General features: G+C 38.5%; 1 protein-coding gene across 1 annotated transcript in view; it reads right to left on the minus strand.

The window, feature by feature from the left end:
- Positions 1-2,139: 2,139 nt before the first annotated feature.
- Positions 2,140-22,111, minus strand: part of EGLN1 (egl-9 family hypoxia inducible factor 1) — a 34,576-nt gene continuing 14,604 nt past the window's right edge. The window contains exons 2-5 of the mRNA XM_066178769.1: positions 10,248-10,367; positions 8,032-8,168; positions 6,616-6,683; positions 2,140-4,860 (exon numbers count right to left, since the gene is read on the minus strand). Coding sequence (XP_066034866.1) covers positions 4,796-4,860; positions 6,616-6,683; positions 8,032-8,168; positions 10,248-10,367 — 390 coding nt within the window. The 3' untranslated portion in view covers positions 2,140-4,795. The remainder of the gene's footprint in view (positions 4,861-6,615; positions 6,684-8,031; positions 8,169-10,247; positions 10,368-22,111) is intronic.

Genomic DNA, 22,111 nt, shown 5'->3' on the forward strand with positions numbered 1-22,111 from the left:
GATGCATCAACTGTCTTTTCTGAGACAAACGATTGTGCATTCTTTTCCCCCACACTTTCAGTTCCTCTCAAAGCAGACAACTATAGCATATTTTTAATTGGAATGTCCCATATTCCTCACACCCACCCAACATGTTTTATCTTGGTCTCATATGCCAGTCGCTTCACATCCTACTTTACCATTTCTATTCAACTCACTACTTCCTCCCTCTCCTGCAGAAGACTTGAGCCTACCCCCAATAGGTTGGCAAGTTACATCTCATCTGTCCCTTCCACTTTTAGAGCCAACTCATTTGGGAGCTGTGGTTTGGGGTTTTTTTTTTCATATTTAGGGAAGGGATTAATGTTCTGTATATTCACTCAACTTCAAAGCCATTGTGAAAAGCTTGATGAAACTCAGTAAGCGGTAGTAAAAGTCAACAGAGCAAATTCTCTGGAACTGGTTTTGTCTGGTAGGAGAGAGGACCTTGAAACCTGCTTCTGTCAGCTGCTATCCACCCCTAATGACAGGGTCAAGCAACTCTGATGCAGCAGATGTTCCAGAGCAAACACAGCTCCTGTACAAACAGACTTTGGTACATCTGCAGTAATTACTTACATTCAAACTTTACATGTGAAAAAAGAAAAAAAAAAAGCTGACAACAGGAGACCCAGAGATCCATACTTCAACCTCCATCCCCTCCAAAAGGCAGGTGAGATCCAAATCTAGAGACCCATGAATTTCTTCAAAGTCTTTGCTGCTCAGTATTCATAAATCCCTACCAAGTATTTGCAAGAGCATGCAGCTATCTGCATGCCTGCAGGCAAGGTACAAATGCTAGACTTCTGGAGTTTTGTGACTTGGAGTTTGCTCTCGTCACTTGGCATTCTCTCCTCTTCTTCAGAGCATTTGGCATGCACAGAAATGGCACTTTGCAGCCTGGCCATACTTACCAACATGATAGAGATGTGATCTTTCCCCTCCTGACCTTGAAGTGGTCAGCAAAGCCAGATGTTTTACATAAGATACAGGCTCTCAGCTCTCAAATCTGCAAATGTCTTTTCTGAGAAACACTTCATTTTCCCTGCTTCAGTGTTTGACTTTACTATGCAAAACAACCCCCCTGCATATTGTGCTCAACAATGTGATAATTTAAAAAACAAAACCCAAACCAGGTCTACACAGGATGGTTGCAAGAAAGGTTTCTTCCTTGTTCAATGTAAAACTAGGATGGGGAAGAGGTGCTGTGCTTTAAAGAGAACTTGTAGGAAGTTATGCAGCACTGAACATGGAAAAAGCTTCAAAGCACTTTGCCATCAGCTCAGTGCTGCTACATTTCTGTTTCAACCTAAAAAAATGCCAGGAACCATCACCTTAGAGCAGAAATGAGCAAAACTGGCACCCAAGTGCCATGAAAGGTGCACTAATGCTGGAGACTCATCTGAAGATCCAGGTAACTCTTCCTGAACTTGCTGAAGATAGACAAGCACATGCAGGCGGCTTCACAAAAGCTAGAGTGATGTCAGAAGCACAGCCAGGCAGCTGTTTCCTTGATTACCATACAGTCATTACAAAGCTCATCAAAAGTGGAGGAATATTGTGCAGTATCTCTTACAGTTTTGCACCTGCAGACTCTACTGCTCTCCTGTCCTCTCCCAAGGGTCCATAATTCATTGGGAGCCATGTAAAACTGAGATCCCATTGAACCTTACAAATCCTGTTTGAATGAGACTCATTCTGTACCTCACATACCTGTCAAAAGTGGTGAAAAAACTAGAGCTGACTCTACATCATGATCACTCTTCAGAAAGCCTAAAAAAGGGTCCTGTTTTTGAGGGAGCAAATCATCAGGAAATGGTGACCACACCCAGGTAACTGTAGGGAGTCTAAAGAAAAAAAGTCCCAGATCCTTCTCCAGAGCAGAAACAGTTCTGATTTAAAAAAAAAAAACAAAAACCAACCAAAAACCAAACACCCAAAAAACCCCCAAACAAAAACCCACCAAAAACACAACAACAAAAACCAAATGCAAACAAAAATCCCAACCAAACTACCACAACAAAACAACCAAAATTCCACATACCCCCTTTATCAGGAGGCATTCATAAATTAGTTGCTACAGAGCAGTTTTTAAAGTTACAAAGATTACAAATAACCACATAGTTTTCAAGAACCTTTATACATCATCTTTTTTTTTAATTAGATTAGCTTTACAAGCAACTTGAGAGCTCTTTCATAATGAACACTGCTTTTGAAATTACACAACTTTATAGGCAACCTGTAAATGAATCCTGAATTTCTTTGCCTGCTATAGATAAAGGTCTCATATTTCACAGCCAGCTAACATCATGAATAAAAATAGCATTATGAAGCTTTATTTTTAACCAGGACTAGATACATACAGATCATAAGACAGTTTAAAAAATAGTTTTAAAACAAGGACCTGCTTGGTGATGCTCAAGACTGAATATTCAACCGACATGAAATGAACAGTTACTAAAGGACATGGAAGAAATGACTGACCTGATTTGTTGACCCTGTTGTAATGACTTACATGGAGTGAAAAATTAAGCACTTTTTAAACCTGTCTGGCAAGCACAAACCTACAGTGTGATTAGAATTTGATACGCTGTTTAACTGCAGCGGTTTGAATTACAGAGGGACTGAAATGAGTTTAAAGGCTCATTTCTAAATGAAATCAAAACCAAACTTCTGTTAAAGAACTACTAATGAAGATGAAGTAGAAGAGGTGACTTTTTTGCTTGTTTCATTGGTAGCCTAAAAGCACTGCAGACCAGACAGTAACGAAGATTTGCACTCCTTGGCCAGTTTGGCAGAGGCACTTACAGTAAAGGTATCCTGTCTGTTTTTCTGGGAAGAGGAAAGAGGAAGAGAACTGTACAGGGCAAGAACTTACTAAAAAAGGGAAAAGTGAAATCAAAACAAAACTGGGATTTCTGTTGGTTCTCCTAAATGATACACCAATACTGAATTTTCCCCCCTTCCGTCAGTTTGTTACTAAGCAATTAGCTTTTTCATGTTTTACATGAACAATAGTAATGTTTTTAATAAAAAATTACTGAGCTTTCCATAGAAAGGGTCTCTAATTGAATACAAACTATACAGATGTTAAAATTCTCACAAGTTGTAATATATACAGAAATACTTCTGTACAGTCACATTGTTTTGGCTAAGTAAGTAAATAAGATAGAAAACTGCAGTGGGTAAGGTGAACAACCCCCAAACTCCTGTAAATATGAATGCTGTCTTTGATTGGTTTGCTTTTGTTTTCTCAAGCTTTTAAAGCTCAGGAAAAAGAAAGGAAAGAAGAAGAAAAAAATCCGTGTCCAAAACATCCATTTCTTAAAAATAAGAATATCACAGTTTCTGCACATCTCACTTTTATTCTGTGATGTCCCATCTCCTGGATAAAATAAAAACAATGTAAAAGAAAGCAAATGTTTTCTTACTAAATATATACCTCAGTATTGATCAAAGGGCATTGCCCTTTTGGGGAAATCCTTCAGCAACAGTTAATTTCAGAAAATTTAAAGATGTATTATTGCACAAGGAGCCTACAGAGTGATGCACTTCAGCTTCAGTGTGCTGAGCACCTCCTTGATACTATATAATAGATCAAGGTGTCAACTTACAGACGGCATGGGACACCAACATTTGAAAAGGAAATTTTAAAAAGTGAATTTTAGATATTCTATTAACTTATATACAAAGGAAAGGGGGGTGGCAAGTATTTTTTAGAAAAGGGAGAAAGCTCAAAAATTTCTGTCAAGTAAGTAAGGAGGTTCTGGGTACCTCTAATAGCCTAGGAAAGCCCTTGTATATTTTTGTAACTTGTTGGTATTTACTAGGTCCCCAAAGCCAATGACAGCAATCAATAGTGTCAAGTTCACTTAGTGCCAGTCACTCAAAAAATAAAAAAAAAACCAACCAAACATCCCCCCTCCAAAATAGAAAAAAAGAAACCAAAGAAAAAACAAGAGAGACAGAAACTTCCCCTCTGTGGATTCAACATACAAAACCACAAACTGAATGTTACTACTAGCAAGATACTGATTTGCTTTTGTTAATAAGGTTCAAGAGAACATAGTCAAAAAAAAACCCCAAAAACAATACAGCAGCAATCTTTAAAAGTTAAGATTAGTGTGAGATATGATATAAAACAATCAGATTTTTAGCTGGTAATTAAAGTGCTCCTTTTCTGACTTAAATTGTAAAAAAAATTAAAGTGATTATCAGTACTGGCAACCCTTACATTAAATTAGGTCTTTCATGGCAGAGGAGAACAGTATGAATAGTCTTACAAAAATAGATCCATGTTATATTGGAGAGTACTGTAATTTTTTTCCTTTTTTTCAGTTTTTCTTTTTTTTTTTAAGACTCAATTTTGATAAACTGTACCTGGTCATACAAAAATTACCCAAAATTCAAACTTTTACCATATAAAAAAAGGGAGAGATGAAATGGATTCAGCTGGATGACAGGTCTGGCAAAATATAAGGATGGACAAATTCTATGTAGGGCACTTATTCATGTCCAGATGCATATGGTGTTTCTTACTGATTGCTTATCTTCTTCACATAAGCAGTCACAGGCCTGGAGTCACAATCACATAGTACAATGCTTCAGCAGTCAAAGAACCTTCTTTTTGATGCAACATTGAAACACTGTTTGCTTCCGTATTAAGATGTTGGTTTGTTGTTGATTTTCCTTTATCTTGTTATTCACATTCAGAAGTTAATAGATAGCATCAAGATTTATCAGGGAGAATAGCGAGGGGAGTTGCAAAATCAAAGGCTTATAAAACATCTTTCCCAACTGAGTCAGAAGGTTTATTAAGTTCAACCCTCACACCTTTTTCACCTGCAGAAATATGAAAAGGAAAATGGCATTTTTCAGCATTTATCAAACTACAGTCTAACAGTCTACATCACTTTCCAGAATAAAGTTTTACTATCAAAACACAGTATCCCATAAGCAAGAAAAACACACATAATCTGCATGGCTTCAGTTAGACTGACACTTATCCAAAAAATGAAGAGTTTTCTATTTTATGACATTTTATTCTATAATTTTATATATTATTGTCAGTAGAAAATAAATTGCATCTTGCACAATTCTTGCTGCAGATACAGAGCAAAGAATGCAATTTAAATTGCAAATGAAAACTGAAACCACAACAATATGGTAATATAAACCCATTACAGAGCAAACTGATACTGAAGGAGGAGGAACTTCCTTCAGTTCAGGGAGATTAAACATGGAATGAGCTGCACAGGGAGGTGGTGGAGTCACGATCTCTGGCAGCACCATCTCAGTGCCATTGTCTGCTTGATAGGGTGGTGTTTGGTCATAGGCTGGATTTGACAATCTCAGAGGTCCTTCCCAACTGGTTCTGTGATTCTGTGAAATTTAAACAACCCAGCCTTCTTTCCTCCTTAAGTGCCTGTAATTTAGGGGGACCCTGGAAAGAGAGGTGGGCAGAGGGGGGAGCACCTTCCCTTCAGGCTTGAGCTCCCAAACCATTACTCTGCACTCCCTTTGAAAGGGCAGCTGTCAAAGCTGTGCAGAGACAACAAAACAGCTCTGATCCAGCAAGGCTGACTCCAGGAGCGGCAGAGTTGCACACTTGTGACATGAAGGCTGGCTTAGAGACAGACAGGCTTCCTGTGGAAGCCAGGCAGGCTGACTGCCTGGGAAGTCAACTGTGCCCTGCCAGGCACGTGCCACCAAGCAGGAGAACAGCCTGCCTGGCTGGACCTGAGGGGCTCCCTTTGAAAGCCAAGCAGGACTGCTCTTGCCACTCCCAAAATGCACCGTCACCAAGAGGGACTGGACTGAACTGCACACAGCCCTGGGGCTGCTTAGGAGCTCCAGACAGCAATGAATGGAAGTCTCAGTTGGAAATGACTGGCACACATCTTCAACATCATTGGTTTCAGAGCTCTGGACAAAGCTGTGTTTGTGTGTTTGCGCGCACTTGCAGTACACCTGATTTTGGTTTACTTTTAAACTACTGTAACTAACATAAAACTGTGATGGCAATTACAAGCGTGACAGAAGTCCTAGGCCATTTCTCCTTATAATGCTAATTTGAACAGGAAAATTAGATCAACTTCCTCTTGGAGGAGAAGCCAGAGAAGAAAAACAGATGCTAGATAGTTGAAACTGGAAATGAAGGAAGTAAGTCCATTCCTTAATTACAGATTTTAATTTTAGGCTTTTGTTTCTACACTATAAAAATTCTAGTCAAGTAAAGTAGTATTCACTTGTTGAAGCCCTATATTCGATCAAAAATATTTCCAGAGCTCTCAGTTCTGCAGTGCCTTACAGTCTCTGGTGTATTTATCCTCCACATATATTAGGGAGACCAGAGTAGGGAGAAACTACTCTGAGCAGCCTCAGGTCTCAGAGGAAGTGTAAGCAGGACAGGCATTGACCTGGATTTCACGAATCACTGCCCGGGAGGAGTTCAATCCCTGGGACACCTTCCCTGTAAAACCTAGCTCGAGTTACGCCACTTTCTCTCTCTTTTTGTGCAGAGGGTGGGCCAAGGAGAAGAGGCTAGACTTGGCTACTCTTCCACAAAAAATAACAATGATATTAAGAAGAGCTTACCTGTTAGATATTTTACTTTAGCTCGTGCTCTTTCATCTGCATCAAAATACCACACTGTTATTGCGTACCTAAGGAAACAGAAGAAAAAAGCACTCCTGAACTGTGAAGCAAAATACCAATGAAGCACTTGACATGAAACACAACCTAAATTAGATGATACTTCTGTAGTCTGGCAGAAGAAAGTTTTCATAAAGCAAGCAGTGGGTTTGGGTTTTTTTTTCTGCTAGTAGGTATTATTTGAAAAGTCACTGAAAGGATGACACTTATGCTCTAAGTTTGCACTCTTTTCTTAATGATTTGCTATAATGGCTCTTGTCCAGAATAAAGCCTCTGCCCACACCACCTTGCCCTGTAACCTCATCTTATTACTAGGTCAAGTTCATCACTGAGTCACATTGCAGGATCATCTCTTTTTGGACAATATTTGCCACAAGGGACAATTAACTACCCCTTCTTACACAGCTCCTCTGGTTTTCCAGTGCCCGTAGAGGATTTAAATACAAAATTCCAGCTATTGAGAAAAGACTTTAAGGAGCTTTAGTAACTGGCGTTTCACCCTCTGACTCTTCTGGGAGTAGAAAGGGGGAGGGGAAAGCGGTATTGCTTCTGGAAAAGCTGCAATAGGATGTGCTGAAGGCAGTTTCAAGTTAGTTCTTGCAAACGTAGTTGTGTTATCTCACAGCTCCAGTCAATGTTCAGTACTCTGGCCATCCAAACATGTTAAAACATGGGCACCAGGAAGTCTGGATCAACGACTCAAATGATTTACCTATTCCCACTATCTGGAAATGTCACTTATGTGGGGGCAGCGAATGTGGGTACCTTTAGCAACAATCACTGCACTGCACTGAGGGACACAAGAGAGATCAAGTGTCCCCGGCGCTTCAGACTGGGAGCAGCTCCTCTAGTACTCCATAAAAACATCTGTGTATCAATGGTCGTTTCTGTTCCACAACCCTCACTTATTTCCAAATTAGAATGTGGTAGCTTAGCTTGAAAATTACTATTTTCTGACAGCTCCCTCCCAACAAGAGGGAACGTGAAATTGAAGTACCCAGTCAATCTTCCAGTAACATGGTAGAATGCTAAGAACAAAGGGAAGGGAGAAGGGTGAAAAGCCACTACAGAGAAGTAATGAAGATGGCACCCTTTGGCTAAGTTGGAGTCTGCTTATGGCTCTGTGTGCTCTCACCCAGTTCTGCTAAGCACACGCTCAGAAACTTCCCACCTACACACTCAGGAGGTTTTCTCCAAAGTAAGAGATTAGGCAACATTACAAACTCAGCAACACAGTGGAAGCCTAATCATTCATTAGCAGAAACAATTCCTTTTTGTCAGGTCATAATTCACAGTGTCATTAATTTCTCATTTCTTGCTAAGACAGGCATCATGCATTACAGAGTCCATCACTCGTACCTTGTAGCAAACGCTGGCTGTACTTCATGAGGGTTGCGGCGATCAGACCAGAAGAATAGCAGTCTATCAAATTTGGGTTCAATATCAGCAAATTGGGCTTTACCTTCTGGAAATATCCGAAGGATGCCTCCATTTACCTACAAATGAAATATTTTCAAACAATGCTTGAGAGCCATGTCTCATTGTATTTAAAAGTCCTGAATATCACATTTGAAAATATTTCAGACGCTTGGAACTGAAACAAAAGCCTTTATCAGGTGCTGTAGAAATTACAAATCTATGGCTTTTCTGTCAATACATTTCATTTAACAAAATGCTTAACACCTTTTTCACTGAGTGATTTCAGAATGCTATGTGCATTCATGTTTAAGTAAAAGCTTAGATGGGGTAGTGCATTACCTATTAGCAAAAAAAAAAAAATATAAGATTGACTGACATTACACAGGTGGCTAAAAACACCCTGATACAGATGGGAGAAACATTTTATTTCACATCTGAGTTTCACCTTTCCCCATTAAAGAGATTATTTCATTTAACTGTAGCACAAATTTACGCGTAATTAAAATAAGCAAAGAGTAGGAAACTTCAAACTAAAGCTTGAATCCGTACTACTCAGGGTCAATTTAGATCTCTTCCAGGTTTTGAAAACAGTTGAACCTACCTGTGAATGTCTAGAAATAAGCACAAGTAGGTGGGGTTAACTATATTTAAGTCACATTAACTTCTTCCTACTGATGGTGTTGATGTTGTTAAATTTAACTATAGATGGCCACCCTAGACCTTTATGTCATAACAGACATAACAGTGCAAGTATTAACAAGGAAATTTGATATAAATTACAGGGGTATCTGTGATCTAAGTCAGCAAACAACTGACAATTTAGATCCATTTCTTCTCCTAAAGAAAGTTTGAGAATTTTTTTTCAGGAAACAATATACTTGGTAGTTTATTAATATATAATTTAAAATAGATTTTGCAGGAAATTAACATCTCTGTTCATAAATTAAATATTGACCTAGTAAATTTTTCACAGATATTGTGAAAATGTAATATGCTTAACTTCTATACTCTGGTATGTATTTTTTTTTTCCAAGAGAGGAACCATAAATCAACTAAAAATGCCCCAAAGCTGCACTTTAAGATGATTAGTACAATCAGTATATTCATATGCAAAAATGCTATCATGGCAAAAAAAAATTATTTTCTAATTGTAGGATTCAATTTGACATGTCAAAGAGCATATGAGAAATGGAAAGCTTGAAGTGCATCCATCTGACTCAAATTTCTGACCTACCAGTTTTAAGCAAGTATGTTGTGAGGGGAAAAAAAAAGAAAAAACAACTCATCTGCAGTTTGTGTTATCCATATCTAGCGTATACAATGCACAGAATCTGACTGCTCCTATGTACTCTTCCACATGCTATTCCCTTAGCATGATGAAGCATCAGGAGTTTTATCTTGTTTTTTCCCCACAGACGATGAGAATTAACTTCACCATCATTAATGACAGAGAAATCAAAAAATTAGCAAAGCTGTCTTTGCATTATTCTTTCATGGTCTCAATACTGCCATTTAGCTACATCTGTTTTTCAAATCTACCTAGTCTCACTGAATCACTAGGAAAATCCTTATTAAAAATTCACTTTATCATATCCACTAGTAGTAAATTCTTAGACCACTTGAACTGTGGTATAAATCTCTTCTACACCTTGTATCTACAGTGATACAGGACTTGTGCTGTTTTGAACTCTACTGATGCAGCAGTGACTGTAACATTGGTTTATCTGAAAATGCTCCCAAGCTACAGCATCTTTCTTTTTATAAGCATACTCAAATAAGCAATCAAGTTGCACAAACAGTAAACTCAAAATTCAACAGGAATATAAGAAAAATTAAATTAAGAATATATGAAACTGCCTTTAATTTCTCTCTGTGTTTAGGGAGGCATTTACCACTTTCCTTCAATCTTACTGTCAAGAATGTCCTGCTGACATCAATCAAAACCTTGAAAATAAATGCTTAATCTCTATCTGCTCTCACTAACAACAGAATTAGGGAGAAAGGATACCCATAGTCCATGTGCAAAAACACACCTAAGGCACAGAAATAAGGACATGAACAAAAACCTCAAGCAAAGGCGCAATAACAAGTATGTGTGTGTGTGTGTGTGTGTGTGTATAGGTAAAAAAACATTTTAGAAAGAAATTATTGCATACCTTGGCATCCCAGTCCTTATTAAGATAATATATACATGTAACACATCTTCCATCTCCATTTGGATTATCGACGTGGCGCACATATCCTGTTCCATCGCCTGGATAACAAGCCACCATAGCCTGGAGTCAAAGAATCAATTACAAAAATTACTTTTATCTGTGTGTGTGGGAAAAGTCTACGATTTCTCTATAATAATTCTTAAGTAATTAATACATAAGCAATAAAAAATAAACCAGAAATAATGTGAAAAGGCATTTTTAGCTGTGTTTTCTTTCTAGTTAAAAACTGGTTTAGAACACAAACAGATGTTGACAACAAAGGCATGAAAGACACTGAGAGGAACACTTAATTAAGGCATGGAAGGTGGGCCTACTGTTATGTTGTGACTAATCATTCAGACTTCCCTCCCCTGAATGACATAGGAGAGAGGAAGAATGTCTTGTGTGTAATTTAATAGCTTCTTCTTGTGATAAGAAATCCTCCAGACTCAAGTTCAGACAGCTATCTTTTTTTTTTCCTGTGTTTCTAATGCAAAGAATTCCTTCTCAAAAAATGTTGTCAAACTCTTATTTTAAGGAGACTTTTAGACAAAACCAGTAGCCCATGTTACTCGATCACTCCAAGAGCATTCTTGGGCTTGTGTTTTGTCCTGTACATAGGAGGTCTTTGAACCTTTGTTGAAACAAACCTACAACAAAAACATCCTTTTCAGTCAAGAAGTGAGAAATGGAAAACAGACACCGAGCAGTAATCTGCAATAACCTTCTGACATCAAACGACTCCCAGTACAGCAGTGTATTAAACTTCCCATGCTGCACTTTGCTCAGCTGACTTGAAAGACCCCTGGAAGGCGATTTCTGAGTCTTCAGACATGCGGATGTGCGTGTGAAACAAACTGGCCCTTGCTCCCAGATGGCCTGATTAGCTTGATTAGCTATCAGAGCACACGGCTGGTTCGTTGCACAGCACATCCCTCTATCTTTATTTCTTTGCTAGAAATAACAATTATTTCAGTTTTTTGAAAGAGATCAGAACAAAGTTTTCCAGCTCAAGTCACCCACTGCCACCACAGTACTCAGATGTCTGCAGTGACAATATTCTACCTGCAAGAAATCGCAGCATGAATTAAAAAAAAAAAAAAACAAAAAAACCAAAAAAACAACAACAACAACAACAAAAAAAACCCCCAAAAAACCCAAAAAACCCAAACCAACCAAAATCCAACAAAAAGGTGAGTTTCTACCAATAAAGCAACATACTGCTAATCTCAGTGACTGCCTGCTGTATGAAAAAAATGTAAAAACTTCTATAAACAAACATTCCTGTCTGGACTTAGCCTGGTTAAGTTAGAACTCTAAGACAGACCTCTGCATTGCAAACTCTTTCATTTCTCATGTAATACATAAAATATACTTTCCCAATAAAGTGATTTTTTTGCTTCATATTGGTAATTTTAATTCCTCCCCCGCATTAATATGCTATAAATAAAGCCTTCCAGAGTTTGTACTACTTGCAAACATGGAGGAATACATTCAGAGCAGGTAGCTGGGTAAACTGCTTTGTGCAAACTGAGAAACAGTTTAAAGTACTTGCAGTTCAATCAGTAAAATATTTGTATATCACATGTAAGCAGAATGGATTTTGCTGTAGCAGCAACCTTTTAAAAAAATCTTTATTTCCATATATACTCTACTAATGGAAACAACAGTTTTTAGCAGCTCTGTCTAGGCAGAATCAGAACACAGTATCTGCCAAGGTATAAGCCCATGACTTTGAAGAATCCTAAAAATAAAGCCAAACTTCATACACATCATTTGGAAGTGACTACACTGCATGAAAGGTACTCAAAAATACAAAATCCAAATATACTTCTAATTTTGATTAGGCACTTCAGCTTCCCAACCTCTTTACTGTAATCATAAGACCTTTATCATTACAGACCTCATGTTACAAAAACGTTACACATATCAAGAATGTGATCTAATATTTGGCAAAGTCGTGACTTATCAGTTTTGCTGCAGGAAGATAAACCCACAGAAATCAAAACAGTGAGTTAAAGATACCAAATAATGTAATAGGGTTCTGTAATTTCCTTTCATAGGGACGAAAAAAAAGGAAGAAAACAAAAGCAAAGCTGGGCTGGAAGAGGAAGATACTTGGTTTCCACTGAAAGCCAACATTCTTGACAAAAAACTCCCATGTACAACATAAATCATACCAAGCTCTCGTGGAGCATGAACAGTGCTGAAAGCAGATCCAGGTCCAAATCTGTAACAGTATTCCTAATAACAGGAAAGTTTTAATTTAAGGGGCTTTGCTGAGAGACATCAAGCAAATTAAATCCTGACACTACCTGTTGCTCACTATCTGTGTGAAAACAGCTACCAGAAGTCTCTCAGAATGAGAACTTTTGAGATCAAGCAGCTACAGCAATGTCAATTCTCACTTTAAGAGTTAGACTGCAAGGCAACAAAACAATATTTCACACCACACTGCTAAAGAAAAAAGATGACCAGCAACATTTTTTGGAATGTCTGCAGAAACACCAGTTGTCGCCAAGTTCACACAAAGAGCAGCCATATTCATTTCATACAATCATTTGAGTCTAAAATACTTTCAATGTTTAAAAAGACCTCTTGCTTTTGACTTTAGAGTCTGAAACTTATATCATCAACTCCAAGTGATGAGAAACAGTTCTGCTGTGAGGACTTTTCTAATATGTATTTTTTATAACACTGAGAATGACTCAGCCCTTAGCAGCAAATTGGAAAGTAAACAAATTTGCAACTCAGCTGCTGTAGCATAATATACATTGCTTTTGCCATGTCCCCAATTAACCTATGATAAGGAAAAGGTACAAAATGTAACAATTTATCAGACATGGGAAATAGGTTGCTTTGTGCAACAGTATGAAGTGACTTCGTGCCAAACTGTCATGTAGTGCAAGATTACCCTTACATGGAAAGGACAAAGAAGTGATCCACATAAATAACGAAGCCTTTGTTGTTGTTTTAACATTTTACAGTACAAATAAGCAAGCAAAGACAAATATATCAAGAACAGAGAAAAATTCGTGTCTGTGACTTTTTTTTCCAAACACTGTTTGTGGCAGCCAGTGTAGCCAGGCATTTGAGACCTGAAAGTCCAAGATTTCCTAACGTTTTGGGCTATGAACAATAAAGTTGTTAACTTTCCAAAACAAAGAGCCACCCGTCTCATCACTTGTCCCATAAAAGTAATCAGTTAATTCAACTCAAGGTATTACTTGCATTTTCTCAACAGAGAAGGAGCCTCCTCTTTTGTCCTCCTTGGGCATCACAATTTTTACGCATTGAGTAAACTTACTCCCTGAAAAAAATATATTTAAGTCACACACTGGATTTGTTCACTTACAGGATTCCTGTGCCAACACTTTTAATATTAACCTTCTTTAACCCAAGAGCATACTGTTTTAGGTTGAGCACTCGTGTCTAGCACATGAGCGCTGTCCTAAGATACCCCCTGGAATTCATGAGTAATCAAGGAAGCATGAAAGTGCCCTCCCCACACTGATATCTGCCCAACTTGTGTCTATCAAATCTCACATGCTCACACGTTAAAGCTTCTGCTGATCATTCCCATACAGATGTTCTGTTTGCAAATGTTCTAAGTCTGGAAAATAAGGCCATCAGCTCAAATAAGCAACATTAAGTTGTTAACAAAAGAACTAATTGAAAGCACAGATTTTTTGCTAAGAATAGGCATCCCTAGTGTGTCAGACATCTCTGTAATTAACAATAAAATGCACAAAGGTAACATCAGAGGGAATAAACCATAACCCATAGTTTTTTTCACTATGTAAAGACATCAGTTAAGGCTCAGCCCTGGGAGGCACAGCACAACAGTGCAGCTGGAAAGATGATTTCATTTGGAACTAGCTCAGCCTCCTTTCACACAGAGGTATGACAGCCTCTCCCATCTACAAAGAAGGAAAACTTGCAGGTAAACAAACTGAAACTTTTTCTTCTATCCTCTTCATTCCTCTCACTGCTGGATGCCTGCAAGCTCAAGTATCGTTCCTTAAAAAAAGAGGAAACATTAAGGCAAACTCTTAGGAAAGAGAGGAGAATACCAGTAACATGAGAACACAAAATTCCATAAGGGGGGGAAAAAACCCCCCAAACCACAAACATATAATGGAGAGGATGCATGTTCAAATAACTTATTTAAAAATATATTAAATATATTAATATTTAAACTTTATTGTTAAGTTCACATTAAAGCTGCATCAGTCAAGGAGATGCCACTTTTGCTGTTTGCTGAAGGAACTGCAAATCTCAGTCAGCAAAACAAGATGTCCAAATGCGAGACCGATGACTTCCTTCCAAAATTTATCAGATGTGCTCACAAAGACTTCACTGGAAAGCCTTGGCATTGGACATCTGACAGATTATTCAAAGAAAGAAAAAAAACCTCACACACCACTGCAATGAAGAACCAAAGAAAAATAAAATCAAGTTACAAAATTACCTGAGTCTGTTTGGTCTGTAATGTATTTCTATTTCTATTTATCCCTGCCAAACAAGAGTTCTGAGGAAATATGTTTCACTTTAAGCACACATCAGGGTGTGATTTCTCACCAGTTGAACAAAGGAACAGCAAAATCAAAGGAACAAAAGATCGGTTTAGTATCACCTTCTAAGAGCAGGATCAAGATTACTGACTTACACAGGCTAGCATGGTACAACTTGGCTTGGATTCATAAGTCTTCTGCAAATCCTTCACAAGCACAGAAAGAAACTTGCAACAGAAAGAAAATGTCAACTCCTGTCAGCCTTACCCAAAACAGAGCAATCTAAAAAAGGGTAAAATAAATCCGAGACACTGCTAATCTAAGTATTTCTATACTAACTTCCATCTGAGTAAAATTTCTAGGTGGTATCCTCCGTGGTTTAGTAAGAAAGGCTAGAGAATCAAGTTTTCACACACATCAACGTTGTGAAACTAGAAAAGCTGGAGAAAATATCAGGCCCTACAGAGATTTCTTATTAAAAATTCATGCCTTGCAGTCATCATTAACTGAAGAATATACAAGGGGAAAGTAAACTACTACTTAGCAGTTTAAAAATTAATCAAAGCATTACACATCCTCAAGAAAAGAGAGGAATCTCTAAGTCAGAAACTAAAATAAAGAAAAAACTGACATGTTGCAGCAGCTTTGAATCACTGATCTTTAAGCCCTTTCTCCTAATATTAAATTACCACTACAGTCATTCAATTTGTCCATTAGCAAAGGAGTTTGGAACCATTGTTTTCTTTTGCATTTTTCTCTGCAGATATGGTAAACACCCAGCTGCAGAGTGGAGGAAAGAAAACCCCAAATACCAAAACAGAAGCCAACAGCTCCCCACCACCCAAACTAATAAACCCTGACTACAGCTGCTATCTGTGCCATCTTCTTCCAAGAACAGAGTAAGCTGCCCCTTCAGGAAAAAAACCCAAGCAACTGAAGAGGCAAGGATGACCAACACAGGTCATCCGTTCTTGTATCTTACGAAGTTTTAACAGCAAAGTTGGAAAGCTTGGCAAAGCAAAGGCAAACTGAACTAAGAACAGAGATGAAAAATGAACTTAGACAGGAAGGGAGAGAGGAAAAACTGAGAGCTGACATAGCTGCTTACACTATTAATAGAATCAGCACACAGCTATGTACATGGATTACATCTTCCATGACCTTCTAGGGAGTTCAGTAACCCGACCTACCTCCCTTCTTCCCAGGCTTTTCAATGCAATGGTCAATACAAGATTTCTACTTGCTTTGGATAGAACCACATTTCATAAACATATAGAATCAAGCAACATAACATACCATACCATCAAAAGTTTGGTACAACATATTAATACCTTTACACATTGCTTATTTCTAACTTGCCAATCAGAAGCTGATTTCTCAGACCAAATTTCAGAAAAAGATTTGCCAACCCAGCAGTTAATTCCTCTTCAAGTCATGGCTTTATTCCTGTCTTCATTTTTGTGTGACATTTACCTGCTCACGACATTCACTTCAAACATCCTAATAAACTGACACAAGCCAGAAGGCAGCAATTTTCATGCTGGTTCAGAGGTTTAGATTCAGCTGAGCTTGCTAGGGCCAGAACAGCCACATGAAATTTGGACCTAAACGGCTTGAATGTAACCATAGTGCCACTGAGCAAAAACCAGCTCAGGTATTTTTCACTGTAGCAACATCTAGTAGATGTTTACCAAAACATGTCTCCCTTTATCATTCAATTCTAATTGTGCTCAGCAGTAGGACCACACAAAGTTCATTTTCAAGCATCATTACTTTAATCCATGCATGCCCACAGACTCCAAGAATTGCTTTTCAGCTCTTGAATGCTGAAGAAAAGTGCATGTGTGTCCAGACAATTCATCAGTTCTTACACATGGCACAGGAAAAAACACAGAACTGCAGCTGCTTAAATCTGATATTCAGGAAACAACTGCACACGTGGGATGCCCTTACAGTTCGATGAATACATCTAACAAATAAAAAATAAGATAGAGAAGCTCTTATGAAACTATCAAGCAAGAGGCAGGAGGACATGGTATTGATACTCAGCATGGGGACAGCAGAAGGCATGTTCCTTGCATGGAGGCTTTGACCGAGCCCTGAGGAGAGCAGGGCAATTGGAGAAACACGTCTCCAAAGGTGAATTCACGAACAACTGAAACCAGTGCTAAAGACAGACATAACAGGAAGATCTAAAACACACTTCCCAGCTGAAGTTCTGCAGCTCTCACCGCTACTAAACTGAGATAAAAGTGCTTAAACATTTATGAGCTTTTCTGCTCTCCTATACCTCAGCTTATAAAGCTGTGAGTGTCAAATCTCCAAAGGCAAAGGAGAGGGCTGAGTCAGCTTACAAATGGCAAGGAAAAAGAAAGATTGTATCTTCTGTAACACAACACAGTGGCACTTTCCAGGCTGCGAGCCAGAGTAGGTGGGACCTGCCTATTCTCAAAAAATCATGCCCGTTTAACCAAAGGGTGCTGTTTCAAAACTGAGTCAGTGAAGGCACTGCAAATACACCTGCAGTCCTTCAATCTTGTGAAGCCCTAGTTTCCATCAACTTAATCTGTTTATCAGGAAAATAAAATGGAGTTCAAATCTAAAAATGTACACGGAGAGCTGTGCACTGGCATAAACAGAGTAATTTTTTAAAAAGTCTGTATTCAGAGATATGTTAGATAAACTTCAATGTCTTCAAGTCTAAACCATCTGCATTCCCTTAAAAAAAAAAAAAAAAAAAAAAAAGAGCATTTATATAGCACATCCAAGATATGTCAGTGCCTCAAAGCAGTAATAGCTCCCTCTCCCTAAGATTCAACATAACACATTCTGATAGTTTTGATATCAAAGTCTACTGCAAACTTTAAAAAACAGGTCAACATCACAGGACACACAAACAAAAAAATCCCCTAGATATATTTAATTGAGGCTTCCCAAAGAAAGTAGATGAAAAGCACTGTCACTAGAGGCAGAAAGTTCTCTCCTAAAAGCCAGGGAGCAAACACAACATTTGGCTTTGCAGCTAGGAAGGTCTAAAGCATACTTTGATTTGTGTCAGTCTAAATCTGTCTACGGTATGATTAAATAAGTTGACCAATACATTTCAGATTCAAACAACTGTTGAATAATGTTAAATATGTTTGTAGAATTGGCAGGCCTCCATGGCTAACTCCCCATTCCCTTCAAGAGAAGCAGACTCATGACTCACTGTTTTGGCGCTGTATAAAAATTTGACAGAAGTAAGTCAGTCAATACAAATTTTAAGAGCCTGTTTTTAATTGAACACCATAATTGCTTTGAAATGAAAAAAAAAAAAACAAACAAACCCCAAACATTTAGAAAATAAGTACTTTGAAACTTTTTTCCCCAAGATGGGGCAAAGCTTCCTGCTTACACATGAGACTACTCAACTTCCTAAGTTTCATCACTGCCCATTAAAAAAGGGCACAGAGCAGCAACATCTTTAACAACTAAATATAACATAACACTAAAGCAAATTGCAACAGTGCACTAAAATAGTACGAAGTTAAGTCTCATTCAGCTACATCACTTAAAATATATTCTGACAGCACTTTGTGCACAAAAGATTTCCAGAGCCAACCATATGACATCAGCAGGCACACTGATGCACAACACACAAAAAAGCATGGTTACTTATTTTTAGATTATTGTGTATTATAAGTTATTTTTTTCAGTTGTGTGAGATCTATTGGGTAAACTTTCAACAACTTTTCAATCAAAGACCCCTTAAGACTCAACCTTAAGGGGTCTTTTTCAACCTTAATGATGCTGTGACACACTGCCCTAAAAATATATCATGCACATTAGCCCAAACATCAAGGCTGGGGACTTCTTAGCACCAGGAGAGGCTGGGAAGGAGGAAATACTAAGGATTAAGGGTGGGCAAGAGGCGGTTATTTTTTCTTTTTAAACCAAACCTTACTGTATTATCTGTGAAAGTAAATGGCTGAGAAATTTACCATTTAAAGAATGTTCCTCATCATTTCTGCCATTCTCTCCTCAACACTATACAAACTGAAAAGCCTAGAATCTGCTTCCTATAGAAGACAAACCATACACAATCATTTTGCTAACTACTAGGACGGAGATTCATTTGTTACTTAAAACTGCAATTTTGTTTCTGTTTTAAGGAACAAAATAGCCACAAAACCGAAATTTAACTAGTAGGAAAGGTATCTTTAGATAAATTTGAATGTTGCACAACTGCATGGGAACAGGATTGTGTGTTTAGTAGTATGGTTACCCCGATACTTAGAAATACTTGTGCACTGCAAGTTCCTTAAGTTTAGTAAATGTTCATGTAGATGCAGTAAAATGTCCCAATCTAGGCCTCAGGTGCCACCTCTAGATTTTAACCACAGAAAGATTTACTGTCATAAACAGCATGCCAAGGAGAATGATCTTAAAACAGGTTTTAAGGTTATTTTCAAGGGGACAAACGTGATTCAGCATGCCCACAGAACTCCAAACTTCACAACGTATACTATAGCATTCACTCTTACTATTAGAGTCCAGACAATTCTTTGAAATTATTTATGTATCACAGAAAAAGAAGTAACTATGCACTGAAATGCTACTAGACATTCATTTATGGACAGATTTATTTTATATTAGCACTGCACAGAAGTCTGACTAAGGTTTAAAACCAAACAGCAACGAGCAGCCTGTAATATTCTTTCAAGCCACCTACAATTTAAATGCAAGAAGCGCTGACTCTGCCCATACTTTTTATGGGCTTTCACACATAAAATGTCTCCATCCAAGCTCTTCTTTACAATCCCACCACAGTCCTGTAATAGGCTGTCTTTCCCAGCTGGCATAAACAACACTTATGGGTTTTGTTGTTTTAACCAGATCACCCAGTGGATTCAGTTCAAATGCATGCAGGCATTAAACAAATCTACTGGTATTCCAGCTGTCTCAGTTCCCATTAGTCCTTGGGCAAAGCCTTGAGGAACAGCTGAGTCCATGCAGCACTACAGGCTGATGATAAACACCAGGAGCAGGACTGCTGATGTTGGCATGCCAAGTCGGAAAAGTGACTCCCAAACTCACCCCTCCTCTGTATGTCCCAGCAGAGCCAGCCATGTCATTTCAGGTTAAGGAGGCATTCTGCTGCACTGGGGAGGCTGCACTGGCTCAGTGGAACTCCTGGAAGAGAGCAGCTCAGGAATGCAATGTATGTTCTCTAGGAGCATGTGGCCTTGTGAGCACAGGAAAGATCTGAACATACTGCAGCACTGACTCCAGGGAGGAAAAAACACCTGAGGAGACTGTCTGTGCTAGTCTGGCTGATACAAAAGCCCCGCTGTCTTCTGAAATGCCAATTCAGCTGACCATACAGTGAGTTTACGTTCATGGCAGCAACAAGATCATCTCTAGGTTAGGACCTCCTGCAGAGCTCCTTGGTGCTGCTTCAACAGGTTTTTTCCCAGTCTCACCATCAATCACAACCACCGGTCCAGGAGACCAGTGTGATGGAAAAACATCACTCTCATACCCTGGAAAAAATGGAACATGCTGCATTATCAACCATAAATTAGTTAAAATGGACCCATCTGGTTTGTTCCAAGTCTGTTCATACTTGGCATCAGGAAGCTGCTATGAAGAAAACAAATCCAATCAAAAAACTTACCTCTTTTCATATTTGCTACTATTTCAACAACAAAAATAGTACTTTTTATCTATCTATACATATCTATATCTCAAATTATTCACCCTTCCTAAAAGGCAAGTAGGCTTCTCCATAGATTAGTCCTTTCCTGTGAACAACAACTAAAAAGCCTGTTAATGTTTAGGAGACAAGGCTCCTGTCAATCAAATTGGTCATGACTGTCTATAACTCAACAAGTATTGTGGTTAGAAGTCACATGTTAACCTTAAACTCCAAATTTCCCACTCTAAAAATCAGAAGGTGACAGAATCCAAACTCCACACAAAGTGGTGATGTGAGTAAAAAAGCCATGGTGCACAAAACCTGACAGGAACAAGAAAGCTTCTCTTTAACAACTTGTCACTGAGACTTCCCCCCCCCGCCTTCCAAGACATCCAGAAGAGCACAGAATCAGGACCTCTCAAGTGCTCACACAGAAAGTCAAAAATCTCCACATCAGCTGTGTTAGCATCTAAGTACTTAGATACTCTTAAACCTTCTTAAAAGGACTGTATTTAGTAAGAAAGAGAAGCACACTATTCCACACCACATCTAGAAATAATGGATTTCAAGACAGGATACACACACCTCCTTTTTTCGTGTTTCTGCAGAAAGGTTTATCTGTATGTCCCTAAAAATCCAGTCAGCAGAACCTTTCCTGGTAAACCAACGGCCAGCTAGGGCTTTGAAATCTACAGTACTCACTGGGGAGAGATTGCAGGCATTAGAAATAGTAGCCTAGATCAGAGGTGTCACGTCAGACCAAGAGGACTGTTCCACAGCACATATTTATGCAACTTACATGCAAGATCTGCAGAGCTTAAGTAAAGCCTATTCCCAGCTTAACATTGTGCCAATTAAAGAAAAAAAGAGGCGAGAGCATAATGGATGACAAAGTGTTTGCCTCAGTCTGCAAATAACCCCAAACAACTCATACCCAAGGTATGAATTTCTTACCAACTCAAGCAACAGCAGTGGAAATTACTGATGGACAGACAATGTACAGTGAAACAAAAGGAAGATGAAGAAAGTAGACACCAGAAGGAATGGCAACACTGACAAAAGTCTGCATTATTGAAAAGGGGAAAGTGATGCCGAGTATCACGAGAACTAAGGAAGAAACAAAACAGCAGCCAATTCTAAAAATCTTGGATTCCAGAATTATACACAGTCAACTTCCCCTTCAAGTCAGCAAGCAATCACTTCAGATTTCAGGATTGGCAGAAATAATCTGTCAGGCAGAGACCATATTTTTAAATAAAATTTCTACATAATTATTGAAAATAAACAACAGATCTCCTAAAACATGTATCTAGTATTGCACACTAACACTGGGTAGCAGTTTCTAAAAAGCAGATTGCACATCAAGAAATTATCTGTGGGCAGCCAATTGATTTACTAATTTCTACTATGTGTAGTAAATGGCCTTGTACCTTTATACTACAGACACTACAGATCCCAAACCATTTTTTGTATCCTCTCGAAGTCACACTTACTTGGAGATGGGCAACTAAGAAGAGGAAAGCCAATTTTGAAGCCGGAGAAAGGCTGTAGGGAAGAACAGGGAGGAAGAGGAGGAGTGGGCAAGGACCTGGGGACAGTGGATGCAGTTGCCAACCATGTACTGCAGTAATGGA

The sequence above is a fragment of the Chamaea fasciata genome, unplaced genomic scaffold (assembly GCF_029207755.1).
Source record: "Chamaea fasciata isolate MVZ Bird 193981 ecotype frontalis unplaced genomic scaffold, bChaFas1.0.hap1 SCAF_3, whole genome shotgun sequence".
Lineage (NCBI taxonomy): Eukaryota > Metazoa > Chordata > Aves > Passeriformes > Sylviidae > Chamaea > Chamaea fasciata.